The 19,521-nt window shown below is 39.4% G+C and overlaps 5 protein-coding genes and 1 long non-coding RNA gene across 27 annotated transcripts; 3 read left to right on the forward strand and 3 right to left on the reverse strand.

The window, feature by feature from the left end:
- Window positions 1-4: 4 nt before the first annotated feature.
- LOC135799685 (ATP-dependent RNA helicase DDX24) lies at window positions 5-2,530 on the reverse strand (the record flags this gene model as incomplete). The annotated part of the gene is made up of 3 exons (XM_065312877.1): window positions 1,537-2,530; window positions 376-1,470; window positions 5-310 (listed from the first exon to the last, which is right to left on the reverse strand). Coding segments are annotated over exons 1-3 (1,846 nt in total), but the record flags the coding sequence as incomplete, so codon positions are not given.
- Window positions 2,531-3,609: 1,079 nt separating this feature from the next.
- LOC135798549 (uncharacterized) lies at window positions 3,610-6,365 on the forward strand. The gene is made up of 10 exons (XR_010549739.1): window positions 3,610-4,568; window positions 4,935-4,986; window positions 5,098-5,149; window positions 5,262-5,313; window positions 5,426-5,477; window positions 5,590-5,641; window positions 5,754-5,805; window positions 5,918-5,969; window positions 6,082-6,133; window positions 6,246-6,365. It is a non-coding gene; the product is annotated as an uncharacterized lncRNA (long non-coding RNA).
- An 804-nt stretch (window positions 6,366-7,169) lies between these two features.
- Window positions 7,170-15,098, reverse strand: SA1 (stromal antigen). Of its 21 annotated transcripts, none has more exons than XM_065310804.1 (9): window positions 15,006-15,098; window positions 14,813-14,952; window positions 14,463-14,725; window positions 9,708-14,391; window positions 7,948-9,375; window positions 7,784-7,835; window positions 7,620-7,671; window positions 7,456-7,507; window positions 7,170-7,344 (listed from the first exon to the last, which is right to left on the reverse strand). In XM_065310804.1, the coding sequence occupies exons 2-4, from the start codon at window positions 14,907-14,909 to the stop codon at window positions 11,449-11,451; spliced, it is 3,303 nt and encodes a 1,100-aa protein (XP_065166876.1). In that variant the 5' UTR covers window positions 14,910-14,952; window positions 15,006-15,098; the 3' UTR covers window positions 7,170-7,344; window positions 7,456-7,507; window positions 7,620-7,671; window positions 7,784-7,835; window positions 7,948-9,375; window positions 9,708-11,448. The 21 variants fall into 21 exon arrangements, with proteins under 21 accessions (XP_065166876.1, XP_065166868.1, XP_065166870.1 ...); XM_065310796.1 differs by having other exon boundaries at window positions 7,948-7,999; window positions 9,177-9,227; window positions 9,844-14,391; window positions 14,463-14,952; XM_065310798.1 differs by having other exon boundaries at window positions 7,948-8,050; window positions 9,177-9,227; window positions 9,844-14,391; window positions 14,463-14,952.
- aph-1 (gamma-secretase subunit Aph-1) lies at window positions 10,637-11,459 on the forward strand. Its single transcript, XM_065310805.1, has one exon. It carries the CDS (start codon window positions 10,637-10,639, stop codon window positions 11,357-11,359), a length of 723 nt encoding a protein of 240 aa, XP_065166877.1. The 3' UTR covers window positions 11,360-11,459.
- A 313-nt stretch (window positions 15,099-15,411) lies between the features above and the next one.
- On the forward strand, window positions 15,412-18,084 carry LOC135799263 (transmembrane protein 26). The gene is made up of 4 exons (XM_065312288.1): window positions 15,412-15,701; window positions 16,097-16,504; window positions 16,558-16,647; window positions 16,713-18,084. Exons 1-4 carry the CDS (start codon window positions 15,508-15,510, stop codon window positions 17,431-17,433), a joined length of 1,413 nt encoding a protein of 470 aa, XP_065168360.1. The 5' UTR covers window positions 15,412-15,507; the 3' UTR covers window positions 17,434-18,084.
- On the reverse strand, window positions 17,465-19,252 carry LOC135799264 (uncharacterized). 2 transcript variants are annotated; one of them, XM_065312291.1, is made up of 3 exons: window positions 18,090-19,252; window positions 17,601-18,022; window positions 17,465-17,546 (listed from the first exon to the last, which is right to left on the reverse strand). In XM_065312291.1, exons 1-2 carry the CDS (start codon window positions 18,582-18,584, stop codon window positions 17,609-17,611), a joined length of 909 nt encoding a protein of 302 aa, XP_065168363.1. In that variant the 5' UTR covers window positions 18,585-19,252; the 3' UTR covers window positions 17,465-17,546; window positions 17,601-17,608. The 2 variants fall into 2 exon arrangements, with proteins under 2 accessions (XP_065168363.1, XP_065168362.1); XM_065312290.1 differs by lacking the exon at window positions 17,465-17,546 and having other exon boundaries at window positions 17,580-18,022.
- Between the last annotated feature and the right edge of the window lie 269 nt (window positions 19,253-19,521).

Below are 19,521 nucleotides of genomic sequence, written 5' to 3' on the forward strand. Positions count from 1 at the left end.
TTCGAACTAAGCGGATATTTTCCGCTTATAAGTCCAGTTGGAAAGATAGGTTTCGCCAACATGGCGGTCAATTGCTTGCGCCTGACTTGCGCTGACTTCTTTAATCCATGCGCCTCGTCTAAGTCGTACTTCAAGGAGGGATTATCGATAATAATATCCATTTCCTCAGCTGCTTTTTCGTACCATCCACTCTCGGCGTTTGCCTTGCGCACCTGCAGGTCGAGTTTGTCCACTTGCCGGGCGAGATTCACACGTTGTTTGACCGCATTTAGGTAATGCTCTTGTACGGGAAATGAGGGTAAATCTTCCGCTAAACATATTTAAATATTTTACAGTTTATCCAGTGTTCAATATACTTAATTAAAGACGACTTACTTTTTCCTAGGGTCCGACATAATCGTAAATAATTTTGAAGTTCTCCTGTTTCAACCAGAAGAACTGCGATGCCTTCGGACGAAGCACGCGCTGTTCTACCAGAACGATGCACGTATCCCTCAGCTGTGCGAGGGGTTTGATAATGTAGCACATGCTGGACAGCAGGGATATCCAACCCTCTCGCCGCTACATCTGTCGCAATCAAGACGCTATCTTCCCTATCACGAAATCTGTCTAGATTTTTTAATCGTTGGCGTTGCTGCATCGATGCATGCAACGCCATTGGCTCACAGCCCAGTAAACCTAATAGAGTGGTCAGTCGTTTCACGCATCCTATTGAATTACAAAATATTAACGTCCTGCCAGGATGCCTTTGCAAAAAATAGTACACATAATAATCTTTCTCGTCAATATCGCAAGTAATACGGCATTCGGTCAAATTCTGTGCTTTTCCTTTGCTCTGTTGTGTGATATCCACAACCTTAGGATTTGTGATTCCTAAAGAATCAACAACTTTTTTTAATTTATCCATCGGGGTTAAATTATCAATGCGTCTCTTTGCCTTGAGTTTTTTCTTCATTAATACATGCGCCGGTAATTCGTGAATCATTGTGAGTGTTGCAGAAAACACGAAATTTTGTCGTCGTTGGCGATTGCGTTCATTCATGTTGATTTTTTCTAAAATCAATTCTAGTTCATTAAAATGTCCTCTTTCTAACATTCTGTCAGTTTCATCTATAGCTAGGTATTTGATTTCTTCAAGCTGGGAGAGATGTTCATTGCCCTGTTGAATCAACTCCCACAATCTGCCAGGAGTAGCAACAACTATTTCAGGTGAAGATTTTAAAACGCGCTCTTGTTTTGCGGACGCTAAGCCGCCTACAATAACAGCTATTTTAATTTGAGTGTGTTTGGCAACTGCAACCAAATGGTTTCTGATTTGTATTGCTAATTCTCTTGTTGGAGCCAGGATTAATGCATGTAGTAATTTTTCATTAGATTGTTCATGTTTTAATATGCCTTCTAGTATAGGCAACCCAAAAGCAAGTGTTTTGCCACTGCCAGTTTCTGCTGCACCAAGAATATCTCTTTTACCTGTTGAAAACAGACAAATAAAAGAAAAAAATAAGTAATAGATGAGTAATGGATATAATAACTTACCTAATATTGCAGCTGGAAGTGTCAGCTGTTGAATTTCGGTTGGATATTGAAATTTTAAATCAATCAAACCTTTCAAAAGCTTTTCATGCAGTGGCACAATTTGCCAAGCTTTAAAATCAACAGTCTCATCATTAGCTAAATTTTCTTGTGGCACCTGTTCAACCTGGAAATCACCGGCTATGCTTGTAGCACCACATTTAGATGGTGTACTGTCACCATCCTGAACATTGATAGCTTTATTTTTCTTTATTTTGGTTTTCTTCTGGGTTGCCTGCCCTTTTTTTGGTTGGCTTTGTTCATTAGACTCAGTTGGAAGAAAGTCTTGCAAGTCGTAATCGTGGCACTCCTCGATACCTATCAGGCCATCAAGATCTAATCCATTATCCAGCAGTGATCCCTCGATTTCCACAGGTTTCCATAGATTTTTCTGTTTTCTCTTAACCATTTTGAACAGTTTTTAAACAACCTCAAAACTTCACGTGGTAATGGAAATAAACATCGGCTAACATCGTGTATCATCGGAATTAACGGAAGCACTTGTGAAGGTCATGCTAGATGTCGCTGCATGTATATTTAAAGTTATTTGAGTCTATTTTATTTGCAATCAGTCTTATTTTATGCGTTGATATTGTGTTTGTTGTGCGTAATATAAGATGGCCGCGTGCTATCAACTTGTTTACACTGCATGCTCGCGAGATACATGTAGCACAAACTTGCACGTTTTGCAACTTTTGTTATAACATTATTTCGTTTAATTGCGGTCTGTTCGGTAAACCATCGTCAGTAATTTGTGATTGTCGTCGTGTGTGATATTTTGCTGATTATCTGTATGTGAGCCATTCTGCACCGGAAACATGGACATTGTTCTGCGTGGAAACCGCCGAAAAAGAACGGTAAACTGCGGACTTTCTTTATTCTCCCTTTTTAATTCACCTATTCGTGCATGGATTGTTCTAGAAGTTTTATTGATACACGACCAGTTACCTCGACTTTGCTTACGCCGAGTTAGAACGATATCTTATCTTGTTATTGTTGTGAACAGGTTTATCTATTTGCGTGCGGTGAAGCAACACTCTTAAAAACGGGTGTTTTTAAATGCGATTTATTTTTAATTCTTAGTGAATTCTTCACGTAATATTTGCCAATAATCATCTTTTAATGGAGGGTCTTGCACTTGTTTTAATTGTATATTATAATCATTTGCAAATATGAATTGTTCACACTTTCTCGTGAAATGTTTGCATTTTTTCGGGGTTGCGCGCGATCTTGTCGGCTACACCGCGGCGTTTAGAGATGCGGAATTAAATTCTCCGTCGGGTTGTATTTGTTTGTTGCAGGAACAGGTAGCATGAACCTGCAACATGTATTGTGATATTATTTCATTTAATTGCGGTCTATCTGTGATTGTCATTGTGTGTGGTATTTTGCCCCGGAAATATGGACAATGTTTTGCGTAGAAGCCACGAAAGCAAGGTAAAGTGCAAACTATTTTCCTTTCCATGTTTAATTTACCCATTCATGCATGCATTGTTCTGGAAATCATTGCTTACGCCGGATTAAAACGATATCTTACCTTGTTATTATTGTAAACATGACCGTCGCAATCGGCCATATAGTTTTAATATGCAATGTGACAATACATATTTTCACCGATTGTTTTGAAACTTTTTAATGCGATTCCTGGGCGGAATTCTACTATTGCTTATCAGTATTTGTTTGTGTATAAACAAGTTTTCGAGTCGCATTTATATCATATTTTACACTTCGCCGAGAAGTTTTATTGCATGTTTTGTCTCTGCTTTATTTTATCATTACTTGCACGCAATGTTCTAACTATTGTTCTCTTCTCTGTTTTAGCAATTGCCTTCTAGTTCCGATGCCCGAGTCCCGAGCTAAAGTAGAATACGAATTTCATTCGTTTCGTCGTTCGACTCCAGATTTAAAATAAAATAAATATTGACACCCCTTCCCACATTTCCCCTTAACAATGTCATTTATTTTACAGATTTTTTTCATCTTCAACAATAGTCCTGAGTGTTGCCACGAGTGAAATACTGGTATGTGGTATGTGTAACTAAGGGTGCATTCGCGTTGGACGCTTACGCGCTGTGAGCGCTCACGCTTATAAGCACAAATTTTTAGTGTTCGAGATGGCCTATAGGCGCTTAGAATCAATAAATAAATTTCGTTCGTTTTGGATATTGTGAGCGTCAATAATCATCAACATGGCAACTGTTTATCAAATAATTTAAATTTTTATTTTTTAAATTTTAATTTAATTGTAAATTTTATTACTTTCTGGATCAGTTAGCTCAACAGAAATTAATTTTGGTTGACTGCTTGCCATTTTTGCGGGATTGTAAAGAATTTAACAATTTAGAAATAAATGAAATTTTTTGGTTAGCTTATGCTCAAGTTGCATTCGTTTTGACAGATAATAAAAATTGGCGCTCACGCTTTCGCTGCCCTACCTCTGTGGCGTGAGCATAAATGAGCGCGAAGTCTGTGCTACGAACTCAGCCATGAGCGTACTTATGTGACACTCACAGCGCCAAGTCGAACGATGAAAATGACATGTAAGCACGCTCACAGCGCGTAAGCGTCCAACGCGAATGCACCCTAAGTGTTTGTTTTGTACTTAACCCCACGCCACGTGCTGATAATATGTACGTCTTTTTCATTGAATGCAAGCTGGGCGTCACAGAAACTCGAGCGGGGTGTTTAGAGTTGTAGAATTATATTCACCGACGGGTTGTATTTGTTAGCGGTAGAAGTGACTCGATTCAGGGCACCTTACGAGGCTAGCGGTAAAAGTGACTTATGTTCAGGGCACCGTATGAACCCGGCGAAAATTTGCATGCGTAAATCACCCTTTTTCATGAAATGCTTGTATTTTTTTCGGGTTTGCGCACGATCTAGATGGCTCATTAACTTCAACGTGGCGTCAAGAGATGCAGAATTAAATTCTCCATCGGATTGTATTTGTTTGTTGCAGCAATTCGACCGGCAACCTGCGAAAATTTGCAAAAAAGGTAATTTTTTGTCACCCTTTCTCGTGAAATGTTTGCATTTTTTCGAGTTTGCGCGCAATCTCGGCGGCTGACTAACTACAACGTGGCGCCTAGAGATGCGGAATTAAATTCTCCGTCAGGTGTTATTTGTTTGTTGTAGAAATTCGACCTGCAACCGCTGAAAACTTGCATAAAAAGGTGATTTTTGTCACCCATTCTCGTGAAATGTTTGTATTTTCTTGTGTTTGCGCGCGATCTAGGCGGCTCACTAACTTCAACGTGGCGTCAAGAGATGCGGAATTAAATTCCCTGTCGGGTGGTATTTGTTTGTTGCAGGAATTCGACCGGCATTTTTATGTTCGAATTACCAATTATTGCTTGTTTTAGGGATTTCGCACCTGAGTCTGACATCGTAGAAGGACCATTCTGGTATCAGATTGTAAGTAATTAATTTCTTTATCATTTTCCTAAATAACTTTTATGATTATCGTACAAATTGACCCCAAAATTGCATTTTTCTGTTTGAAGGACTAATTTTTTATGGTTTTAGGGATTTTGCACCTGAGTCTGACATCGTAGAAGGACCTTTCGGGTATCAGGTTGTAAGTAATTAATTCCTTTATCGTTTTCCTAAATAACTTTTATGATTATCGTACAAATTGACCCCCAAAATTGCATTTTTATGTTCGAAGGACTAATTTTTTATGGTTTTAGGGATTTTGCACCTGAGTCTGACATCGTAGAAGGACCATTCTTGTATCAGATTGTAAGTAATTAATTTCTTTATCATTTTCCTAATTAACTATTGTGATTATCTCACAAATTAACCCTTAAAATTGCATTTTTATGTTCGAAAGTCTAATTGTTGCTTGTTTTAGGGATTTTGCACCTGAGTCTGACATCGTAGACGGACCATTCTTGCATCACATTGTAAATATTTAATTTCTTTATCATTTTCCTAATTAACTATTGTGATTATCTCACAAATTAACCCTTAAAATTGCATTTTTATGTTCGAAAGTCTAATTGTTGCTTGTTTTAGGGATTTTGCACCTGAGTCTGACATCGTAGACGGACCATTCTTGCATCAGATTGTAAGTATTTAATTTCTTTATCATTTTCCTCATTAACTATTGTGATTATCTTACAAATTAACCCTTAAAATTGCATTTTTATGTTCGAAAGTCTAATTTTTGCTTGTTTTAGGGATTTTGCACCTGAGTCTGACATCGTAGACGGACCATTCTTGCATCACATTGTAAGTATTTAAATTCTTTATCATTTTCCTAAATAACTTTTGTGATTATCTCACAAATTAACCCTTAAAATTGCATTTTTATGTTCGAAAGTCTAATTTTTGCTTGTTTTAGGGATTTCGCACCTGAGTCTGACATCGTAGACGGACCATTCTTGCATCACATTGTAAGTATTTAAATTCTTTATCATTTTCCTAAATAACTTTTGTGATTATCTCACAAATTATCCCTTAAAATTGCATTTTTATGTTCGAAAGTCTAATTTTTGCTTGTTTTAGGGATTTTGCACCTGAGTCTGACATCGTAGACGGACCATTCTTGCATCAGATTGTAAGTATTTAATTTCTTTATCATTTTCCTAATTAACTATTGTGATTATCTCACAAATTAACCCTTAAAATTGCATTTTTATGTTCGAAAGACTAATTTTTGCTTGTTTTAGGGATTTTGCACCTGAGTTCGACATCGTAGAAGGACCATTCTTGCATCAGATTGTTATTATTAAATTTCATTATCTTAAATAACTTTTGTGATTATTACATAAATTGACTTCCAAAATGTATGCTTGTGTGTTTTCTTTAATAAAGAGTATTTTTAAGTTTTTCCAATTAAAATTATTTCTGTTATTTCTACCCGATCACATATTTAACGATCCCTTAAAACATTTATTTTGAAAAGTGCATGCTAGTGCCATCTATCAATTAGAAACGACAACAACCGAAAGTGTTGAGCTTCGGTCCGTCGCCACCAGAGGCAGCACCTTACTAGTTACCGCGAAAACTTTATCAGCCTCCTCAACTTTCTGCGATCCTAATATTCCATCTTTATTTTGTCGACTTTTAGAGGCAAACGGACACAAAATTTGGGCTCGAAACAGTCGAAACTCAGGTTTTGGTATTAGGATCGCAGGAAGGGCGAGGAGGTATATTAATAAAAGAGGCGGTAAATATTATTGGCAGGAAAAATTAATGTTTAAAAATCTCTATTCAGCAAATTCGATTTTCGAATTCTGTAGAATCTCGACAACTCAGAGGGCTAGAAAATTAAGAAATTAAGGTGGAATCATTATTGAAAAATCGTCAAAATGTCACAAAATAATTTTTAAAGAAAAGATGTTATAAAAAAAGGTAAAAGATTTTTCTTTTTTATGATGAAAATTAAAATTTGGAATTTTTGAATTATGATAGACAATTTAATTCTAAATCAATTATAATGTGCTGCCCACTGGTGGCGACGGGCCGAAGCTCAACACTTTCGGTTGTTGTCGTTTTTAATTGATAGATGGCACTAGCATGCACTTTTCAAAATAAATAGTTTGGGGATTGTTAAATATGACTACGTGATCTGGTAGAAATAACAGAAATAATTTTAATTAGAAAAACTTAAACATATTCTTTATTAAAGAAAACACACAAGCATAAATTTTGGGAAACAATTTGTGTAATAATCACAAAAGTTATTTAAGATAATAATGTCATTTAATACTAACAATCTGATGCAAGAATGGTCCTTCTACGATGTTAGAGTCAAGTGCAAAATCCCTAAAACAAGAAAAATTAGTCCTTCGAACATAAAAATGCAATTTTGGGGGTCAATTTGTACGATAATCATAAAAGTTATTTAGGAAAATGATAAAGAAATTAATTACTTACAATCTGATACAAGAATGGTCCTTCTACGATGTCAGACTCAGGTGTAAAATCCCTAAAACCATAAAAAATTAGTCCTTCGAACATAAAAATGCAATTTTGGGGGTCAATTTGTACGATAATCATAAAAGTTATTAAGGAAAATGATAAAGAAATTAATTACTTACAATCTGATACAAGAAGGGTCCTTCTACGATGTCAGACTCAGGTGCAAAATCCCTAAAACCATAAAAAATTAGTCCTTTGAACATAAAAATGCAATTTTGGGGGTCAATTTGAACGATAATCATAAAAGTTATTTAGGAAAATGATAAAGAAATTAATTACTTACAATCTGATACAAGAATGGTCCTTCTACGATGTCAGACTCAGGTGCAAAATCCCTAAAACCAACAAAAATTAGTCCTTCAAACAAAAAAATGCAATTTTGGGGGTCAATTTGTACGATAATCATAAAAGTTATTAAGGAAAATGATAAAGAAATTAATTACTTACAATCTGATACCAGAATGGTCCTTCTGCGATGTCAGACTCAGGTGCGAAATCCCTAAAACAAGCAAAAATGGGGCCTTCGAACATAAAAATTCCGGTGGAATTCCTGCAACAAACAAATACAACCCTACGGAGAATTTAATTCCGCAACTCTTGACGCCACGTTGAAGTTAATGAGCCACCTAGATTGCGCGAAAACCCTAAAAAAATACAAGCATTTCACGAGAAAGGGTGAAAACATCATACGGTGCCCAACCCGTATCGGGTTCATACGGTGCGCTGAACACGAGTCACATCTGCCGCCAACCTTTTAAGGTACCCTGAACGGGAGTCACTTTTACCGCTAACAAATACAACCCGGCGTTAGAATGTGAGAATTTAATTCCGCATCTCCTGGCGCCGCGTTGAAGTTAGTGAGCAGCCTAGATCGCGCGCAAACACGAAAAAATACAAACATTTCACGAGAAAGGGTGACAAAAATCACCTTTTAATGCATATTTTCGCGGGTTGCCGGTCGAATTCCTGCAACAAACAAATACAACCCGACGGAAAATTTAATTCCGCATCTCTAAACGCCACGTTGAAGTTAGTGAGTCGCCTAGATCGCGCGCAAACACGAAAAAATACAAACATTTCACAAGAAAGGGTGACAAAAATCACCTTTTTATGCAAATTTTCGGCGGTTGCAGGTCGAATTCCTGCAACAAACAAATACAACCCGATGGAGAATTTAATTCTGGATCTCTTGACGCCACGTTGAAGTTAGTGAGTCGCCTAGATCGCGCGCAAACACGAAAAAATCCAAACATTTCACGAGAAAGGGTGAAAAAAATCACATTTTTATGCAAATTTTCAGCGGTTGCCGGTCGAATTCCTGCAACAAACAAATACAACCCGATGGAGAATTTAATTCTGCATCTCTTGACGCCACGTTGAAGTTAGTGAGCCGCCTAGATCACACGCAAACCCGAAAAAAAACAAACATTTCATGAAAAAGGGTGATTTTCTCATGCAAATTTTCGCCGGGTTCATACGGTGCCCTGAACACGAGTCACTTTTATCGCTAACAAATACAACCCGACGGAGAATTTAATTCTACAACTCTAAACACCCAGCCCGAGTTTGTGTGACGCTCAGCTTGCATTCAATGAAAAAGACGTAGGTACATACGAGTATTATCAGCACGTGGGGGTTAAGTAGAAAACAAACACTTAGTTACACATACCACATACCAGTATTTCACTCGTGGCAACACTCAGGACTATTGTTGAAGATGATAAAATCTGTGAAATAAATGACATTGTTAAGGGGAAATGTGGGAAGGGGTGTCAATATTTATTTTATTTTAAATCTGGAGTCGAACGACGAAACGAATGAAATTCGTATTCTAATTTAGCTCGGGACTCGGGCATCGGAACTCGAAGGCAATTGCTAAAACAGAGAAGAGAACGATAGTTAGAACATTGCGTGCAAGTAATGATAAAATAAAGCAGAGACAAAACATGCAATAAAACTTCTCGCCGAAGTGTAAAATATGATATAAATGCGACTCGAAAACTTCGCATTAAAAAGTTTCAAAACAATCGGTGAAAATATGTATTGTCACATTGCATATTAAAACTATATGGCCGATTGCGACGGTCATGTTTACAATAATAACAAGGTAAGATATCGTTTTAATCCGGCGTAAGTAATGACTTCCGGAACAATGCATGCATGAACGGGTGAATTAAACATGGAAAGGAAAATAGTTTGCACTTTACCTTGCTTTCTTGGCTTCTACGCAAAACATTGTCTATATTTCCGGGGCAAAATACCACACACTATGACAATCACAGATGGACCGCAATTAAATTAAATAATATCACAATACATGTTGCAGGTTCATGCTACCTGTACCTGGCGAGCGTGAAGTGTAAACAAGTTAATACCACGCGGCCATCTTGCAATATGCCCAACGAACGCAAAGAAAATTAATGATTTTGTATATTCAACACCCGATTATCTACTAATAAATACTAAACACATTAGCAATAACTAAATGCAGGCGATGGACGATCGAAATGAACGCGATTTACCGAATTACAAATTCAAAATAAAACGATAACAGCCGCGAGAAACACGTCCGGCACAACTAACGACAGACACAAAACTCACCGAGCTCACCGCGCAGTCAGCGGTGGCGTACGACAACACGCGATAATGATGCGCGCACGCTGCAACAAACAAAGTCGAATGTAAGATAGGCCACCAGCAGAGCGAGACGTGAGTGGATGGCAATAACAACACACGACATTTTTGAACGATGCTATTCGCATGGCAATAAAAAACTGAAAATCGTATTCAAAACAAATACAATTCTCGTATCAAATACCTACGTTTGCTGATAAATATAAAATTAATCAATACAAGTCAATTTTAAGATTTTTATAAAACCTGCATTTATGCGCCATCTGAGGAGACTTTTTAGTACCTCCCAAAAATACAAAGTGATGCAAGCAGCGTGGTGTGCATATGTAGCAGTGCGGTATTGTCTATGAGTCAGTGAGTGCACCACCCAGTCTAATTAAACAGCAATTTTGTACACAAATACAATAAGTTCAACCTGTACTCTCTTTGAAGATAACCAAAAATATCAAGATCCAAGTGAAGAAGGACGCAAAACATTGAGGCACAGTGCCAATCCTCAATCATGACGCTCATGGAATTCGTCGGGTGTACGTTGCTGGCGTTCGGTCCACCTTTTTCAATGTTCATCGTAACAATCGCCCACGATCCAGTGCGAATCATTATCATGATCGCGGCCGCCTTCTTCTGGCTGCTCTCACTGCTCACCTCTTCACTCTGGTGGTTCATAGTCGTGCCCCTGCGCGGGGAACTCGCCTTCGGCCTTGTATTCTCCGTGATCTTCCAAGAAGCATTCCGCTGTCTCACCTATCTCATCATTCGACGCGCCGAAAACGGTCTGAAGAAGATCACAGATGACAGCACCCAACTGATTGAAAACAAACACATCTTATCCTATGTGAGTGGTTTTGGCTTTGGCCTCATCAGTGGGATGTTCTCACTAGTCAACGTGGTCGCCGATTCCATTGGGCCCAGTACCATGGGCTTAAAATCGGGCAGCGAACAGTTCTTCATTACCAGCTCAGCACTGTGCTTATGCTTCATCCTGCTGCACACATTTTGGAGCATCATCTTCTTTGATGCACTGGACACTAGTAATCTGATGCAGATTGTGTATGTGGTTTTGACTCATATGCTTGCATCATGTATTACATTATTCAATAGGTATGAGGTGTATAGTGCTACCTTACTGCCAATCTACTGCATTCTGGTGGTGACTGCAATGAATGCATTTAAGGTAGCTGGCGGGTCAAGGAGCTCTCTAAAAAGGGTCCTATTGTGTGCTTGAATAAGATTAATTAAAAATTAAATTATGTATAGCTTTTATATCAACTTATTATGTAATATGTATTAATTTTAATAAAATTAAATCATTCCTTAACCATAAATGCTACTGGCGAAATCATCATGATCATCATCGTGGTCATCATCATCATGATCCGCATCTTTGCGTTTACGTCCGTAAGCACGTTTGCTTGTAGTAGGCACCGTGTCGGTCTCGCCATGCAGCAGTGAATTCCTGTATGTGAGTAACGGCTGCCAATCTTCACCGCGACTTGTGGGCATGCCTGGAGAAATGCGCCTGTCCAAGAAAGTCAACACTACCTTCTTATCGGGTTTTAGAAGCTTGTTGGTGAACTCCATTAGGATTTCCAAAAATGGTAAGTTGGGTGGTGGTCCCGTGGGGTCATCAAGGTTTTCTCCTCCTCCAACAGCAAAGAGAATACCAGCCCGATGAAGTGCCGTAATCGCCTCACGGTTTTTCAATGCGTCCAAGCCAAACGAAAGCGCGAATCTTTTCGCTAATTCCTTCAAGCTAAAGAAATCTTCGTGTTGTTTGGTGATCCGTCCACCTACGCCATTTCCAATCTGTTGGAACATCATATTCAAACTAAGACACATTGTTAGCGCACAGTTAACTTTGTTTGTTTCTCTCGCTTTGCTCAATGTCGCCTTGATAATATCCCCGTATTCATTGTAATATTTAACATAATGTCGAAACACCTCTGCGCCGGCTTTCGTCGGCATGATATTGTATACAATCAACTTGCAGTAAGCGGCCAGGAAGTTCCTGCGCTTGTGCAACCCTTCGATATGATGTTCATCATGTTCAGAATCTTGTTGCGGAACAAACACATAACTCTGCACGAATTCATTCAAAAGCAACTGCAGATTCTTATCCGGTTCACAAGATAATTCTGTGAGATGCGACGATGTCGTGTGCAGTTGATCACTAAACGTAACCAACAGATCACAGAGGCAGATGTATGCCTCTTCACGAATCTCAATGTACGGTGATAAACGGATGAGTTCCTGTGCGGCGTCAATGAATTCATTCAAACGATCGCGTAACTCTTGAATTCCTGGACCTGTAACACCTCCAGCTTCATGGGTGGCTTCCAGACTACGTAAACCCCAGAGTAAGCAGTAGAAACAAGAACTCAGACAGTATTTGAGCGCTTCGAATGGAAGCGGACTGTCGATTTCCTTCACATCCTGGAATAATGTCGACCAGATATTCCATTGGTTCAAATTGTGGTTGGCGTAAAATACAGAAACTTTCTTTAACGAGCTTACTACGTTGAATGTTTCGTCGGCGTTTGGGGTTTCTTCCCCCAGGATTAAATTACGCCAATCATCAATAGCTTCTTTATAGGAAGCTACAATAACGTCTATGATGGTGGATCTAGAAACATCGCAGCGTGTATAAATAGCGTGGCCTTCAGAGCAAAGGATTTCCAATGTCTTCGCACAGGTTTCTAATACCTCGGGTTCATGGTGTACTTGGGCGATGTGTTTTAACTTTGCGAGTAAACTTTGTAAAGATCCTTCTTGGCGACCACTCGTGTACATATCCAAGTCAAAATATTGAGGAATACTCAGTAGATTGGCTAGTTTTTCAGCATCTGCGGAATATTTATCTAATAATGGTGGTAATGTAACAATAAAATGCTCTGTGAGCTTTTGTTTATCTTCGGTTGCTTGTTTCACTTCTTTGAGTGATGTTACTTTTCGTGTATTACCCCGTCCAACGGGAGCTTCTCCTGTAGCGGCTTGTTTTACACAACAAACCATGATTTCAATCAGACTTGTTTCTTGACGATTATCTAAGGGTTCCTCCATTGGGCCAGGTTCTTCCAGCAGCAGATCGGTCATGCATTCCCAGTCTTTCATCATTGTGTTAGACTCTATTAAAGAATCAACTAAATATGCTGCGTGCTCGTGCAGTTCAGATTCGATGAAGAACTGAACAAGATCACGAATGAATGGTGTGTTTGCAAGTCGACGTTTACCGCGTTTTGTTTTTCCTGCGTCCATGTCAACAGGTTGGAAAAGGCGTTCGTTCAGAAACTCCCCAGCAGCTTGCGCAACCGCACGATGTGAAGAATACACCAATTCATAAACATGTTCACAATCCTTATCAGTAAGAATTTCATTGTGATGTTTCAGGATGCTTATAACAAGACGTACTGCTTGTACAGCCACATCATATTCTTTATCGAGCGTCATCGCGACAATACGGTCTTTAAATTTATTAGTAAACAACTCTAGTTTACCTTTTAGTTCTTCACTTGCGTACAATGGCTGTAAAGCCTGCAAACATCTCAAGCGTACTTCTCCAACTTTATCATGCAACGTCCAACCTATGTACTTTAGATATGAATCGTCGAGGAAGTTGGCGTGGAACTTATGCATCCATACACCTATTTCAGTCATTGCTATGGCTCTGATCTCCGGTAGTGTGTCACGGTACCTATGAACAAACACAGATTTGAACATGTATGTGAGCATGTTTTTGATTTCATCCATGTTCTCTTCTAGTTCCTGCCGCTTGCCAAGCAGACTCTCAAGACGGTCGGAAGCGCGTTTCTCGCGGGTTTTTTGACGCTCTGCTTCATATTGGCGTTGGGTGTTGTCGAGATTTACTGAGACGGTTAACGCGACGTCGACTAACGCAGTCATTAATTTCATCGCGCCGAGAGTTGCTGTATGTCGAAATGCGCGTACTTGCGAATCGGATAAACCAGTCAGAAGTGAAATGATGTTATCCATTAAAAATTGATCGTAAATAATTGAATATTGGCACTGTTTGACCAAAGTTTGCACAAATTCGCAATAATTCTGGCGGAATTTCTTCCACGATTGCCCAGTCATTGTAAGCGGGTACTCCCCGGATTCTTCGTCAAATTCCTCAGTCATTTTGCGAATAATTGCAGCGTGATCCATGTTCAGCTGCATCTGCTGTGTTATTCGACCCTTGCAGCCTGCTGCATTGATGAAAAATTGCATAAGTGCAATCAAAGCTTGTTCCCTCTCACCCTGTTGAATATAAATAATTAAATACATTTTCTACTCCTGCTTATAAAAATAGCTTAGATTTTGAGAATTACCTTGTAACTCTCAATCCAATCATCAACAATGTTGGTCAGAGCAACTTTGCAATTCTTTATGATGGTGTACAGTGAAGTATCATCATCCAAATGATGAAATTGTTGATCCACAAGGGGTTGGTGGTTCTTGCGGCCCGGTGGACGGCCGCGTGGGCGTCCACGTGTAGTCGTGCCGCTGGTGGTGCTGGTGGGGCTTGCTGCCGTAGTCACGACGGGCGGTTGATGCCCACCGCGTGCCTTGGAGCGTGTGACTCGGCGCAAACCTGGTGTTGGAGGTGATTCAAACATGCCATCAGAGGAGGAATTTGCATGCTCGGTATAATCATTGCCGCCGCCGTAGCCATAGTTACCGTAGGTGTCCGGCTCGGTGACGGCGGGCGTCATCGGACTATCGTACTCCGGTGGCGGCTCATCCATACGAATGCGTTTTCCGCCTCTGCGATGCATCTTGACGCCGTTGTTGCCTACGATGTAAACCAAAACGTGCAATCTAAAAAGTATTTGATTAGTGTACTCTAATGATGATACTACACGGGTACTTACGTTAATAATAAATTACAAGCACAGTTAATTAATGATTTGGTGATTGAACGTTGAATTACGCAGCCATGTCTCGACTTCTGCCGCCTTTGGCTTGTCAACAAATAAAAGGCGGTTAGTATGGAAACGCTTACAGTTTGACGTAGGCAACCAGTCGCACACATTCTACAATAAACTCAAATTAAAGTTTATCAAATGCGTTAATCTGGAAGTAAATTTGCTGAAAATTTAATTTAAGTTATTACAGACGCATATTGTGTTTGCAATTTAATTTAGCGGGAAAATAGATCCGCTCTTACGCTTTCATGCCGCAGGAATGCAGCGCCCCTTCTATAAATCCTGAAAATCAAAGCGACGCAAAATAACTCGCCCCTTGAGCGCTTTCCTCATTCATTCAGGGACAGCGTACCCGCTAAGTTAGCAGTAAATTGTTACCTAATCGTTAAATAAAAGTTAATAAAAACTTGATATAAACTGTGCGGGGTACGACTTATTTAAATTCATCATGGCAAAATGCATAGCAACAATTAAAGCAATACTCACGCGACTAGTGTTTGCGGCTCATGGTTTTCTTGCTATTTGGCAAGTGACCATTTTTAAAAGCAATACGTTTTACTGGTATCTCAGTTCGCCTATATTATTGCTATTCTTTGAGGGAGTTTTTACGCTGACCATTAAAGAAAGTCAGGAATGGAAATGGTACGTAATCACTGCATTAACATATTAGTAATGTTTCAAATCTAAAATGCATAAACATATAAATAGATTTGATTTTAGTAATGGCATGCATTTATTTTGCGCGCGCCCTCCTTTGAGATGGCCACAATAAAACATCAATTTGTCACTCAATTTCCTTTATTATCGCTGTCTCACTGTCCCTAACGATAGAAAGTTGTTCATACCGGGTGTCTATGAAACTGCGTGTAGTAATGGTCATAACTATTTATCTCTTCAGTTTCAAACACTTTGTTTATATCACAATCGACCTAAATGCTAATTTTCAACACCTTCTTCACACAAATACGGTGAAATAATCCAAGGCCACACAAATCGGGGACAAATATTTAGTCATTCTGACAATTTTTATTTACTAGGTTTTGTCCATCGGTGTTTCTGTACCTGGTGAGCATCGTCCCTGCAATTTGGCTCCTCGAACTTGATAAAGTCGACCGACGACTTCGCATTAGAGAAGAAGCGTTCAACCTGACCGCCACTGCTAATAATTTTAAAGAGATTAACAATCTAATCGGGGTTGAAATTAAATTACCCGAAATTTCCCTGAGCACCGAAACGTGGATAACACTCATCGAGCAATTTCTGATGCTTATTCTCATCATCGGAAGATGGATGCTGCCAAAGGGTGATTTAACGCGCGATCAACTCAGCCAACTTTTGCTGGTGTACATCGGGACAGCCGCTGATATAATTGAATTTTTCGATTCTTTCAAAGACGATAAGATTGCTTCCGAACCAATATTGGTATTGTTGACCCTAGCAATATGGTATATAACCACGACGCCATCTTAAATTTGTCATATTCACTCTCGTTTTTAAGGTCGTGGAGTTTGATGCAGTTTACAGTGGTCCTCACAGCTACCAAAGCAAGAAAATCACGACTTAGCACAACAAAAACTGCTACGAAAAGGTATAGCTGATTATAGGCTACCGTAAATCATTCTAACCTTGTTTAACCTTTAACCTTGTCTGTAGTACTGCAAGTTGCTGCTGCAGCATTGATGTATGGGGTATTGCCCTAAACATCGCCCTTCAAGACGCGCCATTTCTAGTCTTTCGACTATTAATTATCACCCACTTCAACATCATATCCTATATGAACGTATTTTTCACGTGCAAGAACACCCTGGTGATTCTCCTTCAACTTTATCGCCTCTACGTTGTTCATTCAGAAAATAACAAACCTAAGAAGAAGTCCACAACAGACTTTGAACTCACTGATATTTCTATCATTTCCAAAATGGATATGTACGACACAAGTAAACAAAAAAGGAGACTCAAACATAAACAAAACAAACAACCGAAGAATAAATCAAAATCAAAATCGCACCGAACCCACAAACCTTGCACTCCAGTGCAGAGTCAATGCGAAACCGATGAAGTTTCCAACGACTCCGAAGATGAACGTATAAAGAAGAAAATGAAACATCATGCCAAGAAGGATACTGGCTATTCCACAGCCAGTTCACATGCGAGTACGCGTAGAGCCCATCAAAAAGAGAAACACGCAAGTCGAAATAAATCAAAACAAAGGACACTTAAAAGATCAGATAGTGTTGCATCACAATCAGAAAGTGAAAACAACTCATCAACCGAACCAGAAGCTCCACGTGATAATCAAAAGACAAGAAAGAAGAAAATTACCAAAGTAATCACCACGAGCAGTGCAAGCACAAGAAGTGGTGACTCTGATTGACGCCATCAGCTCGCCATCATGGCCATCTTCTGTCTCTATATATTTATCTTCATCTGCGCCCTCTTCTTCATATGGTGCGGTATCAATACTGAAGGATTAGTGATTGCGCGGCTCTATAAAAAGAAACACTTAGAAAACACTTCCCATTATCTGCACTAGAACAGAACTATTAAGTTTATTTCGTTTCGAGCACATTCTTCAAGAAATCAGAGATGTTTTCCTGTGAAGAAAGATCGTCGAGATACTTAACCAGTGATGATTCAGATACATCATTAGCAATGCAATACATAACACAGGCATCTTTCAAAATGCCCACTGCTTTAACCACGTTGTCTTGCTTGTCGGCATTTGTCCAAGCATTGCATTCTTTAACATTGTTGACGTACATCAGCACATAGTGTAGATTGTGATGTGCACACGTAGCAAAATCTTCATTACCTCCTTCATCGTGCGGTTTCTTACGACGTCGGCGTTTTAACATTGATAACCCAGGGAGTTTTTCCAGGCGTTTGGTTACAGGATTAAAGTGGGGCTTTTCGTGCATTCCGTCGACGGGCCACTGCTTCAGCGAGGATTTCGTCTTTCTAGTCTAAAATATATTTATTAGTATCTTAGAATATAATTAAAAAAGAAATTAAAACTATAGCAGAACGTACTGTTTCTTTACTGTTATTGCAAGTGTTAGTGATTTCCTTGAAATTACTTGAAGATGAGGCGCGCAATGGCTTCTTCAATTGTGCCTGTCGTTTTGGATTGCGTCGTGGCGGTGGTCTCTCCGCCATTGACTTGGCGATATTCCCTTTCCTCTGTTTGTACTCCTTGACGAACAACACCTCCCGATCTCTATGCATGCTTTGGTGATCATCAGTTACCTCTTGTTGCGACGTGGGTAACAGATTTGGTATCACCAGGGATTTCATATCGATGAATTCTGTACCTTCAGGGTGAGTCTCTGTCTCCTCTGGTGCATTTTTAACCGCAGGTGTTGTATTCGTTGCAATGAAAGGAAAATCAATGGTTGAATTATTGGTAAAAAACGGGAAATTATCCAGCGTGTCTAATTCGTTGCAGGAACCACACCAGGCCTGCCTTAAATTAGCAGCCATTTTTTTCCTAATGTTTGAATCACTAAATTCAGTGGTAAACAACATGTGTCACCATGACAACACGGGCTATGATGAAAAACAATTTTCATTTCTATATTTAAATCAATCGCGGCGGCTATGAACTGATAAATGTATATTTTATATCATTCATATTATTTACTTAAAAAAATAGAGAGGAAAAGGTTGTTGTCGTCCCTCCTGGCAAAGTAAGCAAACGAGAACGAAAATGACCGTGAAAAGTGTTTATGTTCTGTTTACGCTTTTGGCGCCGTTGAAAAAGTTGAAAAACTTCCACAGGAATTTAGTATTTTTGTATTTCGAAACCGTTTTATTGATGTATGCCTGTGGAAATTATGAAAGACGAAAAACTAATACGCAAAATGGTGGCAGGCAACTGCACGTGGCGCTCGCTGGGTGATTTGCAGCCACTTTTTGGGCGAAAGCTTTTAAGTTATTTATACCGTCGATGATGCAAGTGTGCGCGCGCGCGTTTTTGCTCTCGGTCGTCCATGAACCACGCAGCTCGGTATCGGGACGCTCTTGAAATACACATATAACACGTCTTTGCGTCATGGCCTTGCCGCGTTTCGGGAAACTTCCACACTCCGCATTCCTGCATTCCAGCAAAACAAACAAGAAGAAGCTTTGTCTCAGTATGCGACGAAAAACACGCACTCGTTACCGCCACGCGCATAGAATGCGAAATGTATACAAATTCGAATGCTGAATGAAAACTAATTTTAACGCGCGCTCGTGAATGAACGCATATTAAAACCGACAATGAAGCAAATATTTATTGCACAGTCTCATGGCCGCCCCCGCCATCAATAAAAACACATAGTATTTTGATTAACCATATTTGGTATCACAAAATTAAAATTTTGCAAACAAGATGAATGAATGGTGTATTATCGTGTTAGTGCAAGTGTTTCCTGTCTATGCTGTGACGGCATATCGCGCGGGGCACACACAATTGTGACGC

This window comes from Atheta coriaria, unplaced genomic scaffold (genome assembly GCF_025399875.1).
Source record: "Atheta coriaria isolate IRGN ID8LTWV9N9 unplaced genomic scaffold, Caltech_Dcor_3.1 hic_scaffold_9_pilon, whole genome shotgun sequence".
NCBI lineage: Eukaryota > Metazoa > Arthropoda > Insecta > Coleoptera > Staphylinidae > Dalotia > Dalotia coriaria.

What these genes read in the sequence shown, in the direction of transcription:
- LOC135799263 (XM_065312288.1), top strand. Translation starts at nt 15,508, where the DNA reads ATGGCAAAATGCATAGCAACAATTAAAGCAATACTCACGCGACTAGTG. An exon ending in TTGTTGACCCTAGCAATATG is followed by an intron (nt 16,505 to 16,557) that starts GTATATAACCAC and finishes CTCGTTTTTAAG; the next exon opens with GTCGTGGAGTTTGATGCAGT. An exon ending in ACAAAAACTGCTACGAAAAG is followed by an intron (nt 16,648 to 16,712) that starts GTATAGCTGATT and finishes CCTTGTCTGTAG; the next exon opens with TACTGCAAGTTGCTGCTGCA.
- SA1 (XM_065310802.1), bottom strand. Translation starts at nt 14,909, where the DNA reads ATGCATCGCAGAGGCGGAAAACGCATTCGTATGGATGAGCCGCCACCG. An exon ending in ATTGGATTGAGAGTTACAAG is followed by an intron (nt 14,392 to 14,462) that starts GTAATTCTCAAA and finishes TATATTCAACAG; the next exon opens with GGTGAGAGGGAACAAGCTTT.
- aph-1 (XM_065310805.1), top strand. Translation starts at nt 10,637, where the DNA reads ATGACGCTCATGGAATTCGTCGGGTGTACGTTGCTGGCGTTCGGTCCA.
- LOC135799264 (XM_065312291.1), bottom strand. Translation starts at nt 18,584, where the DNA reads ATGTTGTTTACCACTGAATTTAGTGATTCAAACATTAGGAAAAAAATG. An exon ending in GCAATAACAGTAAAGAAACA is followed by an intron (nt 18,023 to 18,089) that starts GTACGTTCTGCT and finishes AATATATTTTAG; the next exon opens with ACTAGAAAGACGAAATCCTC.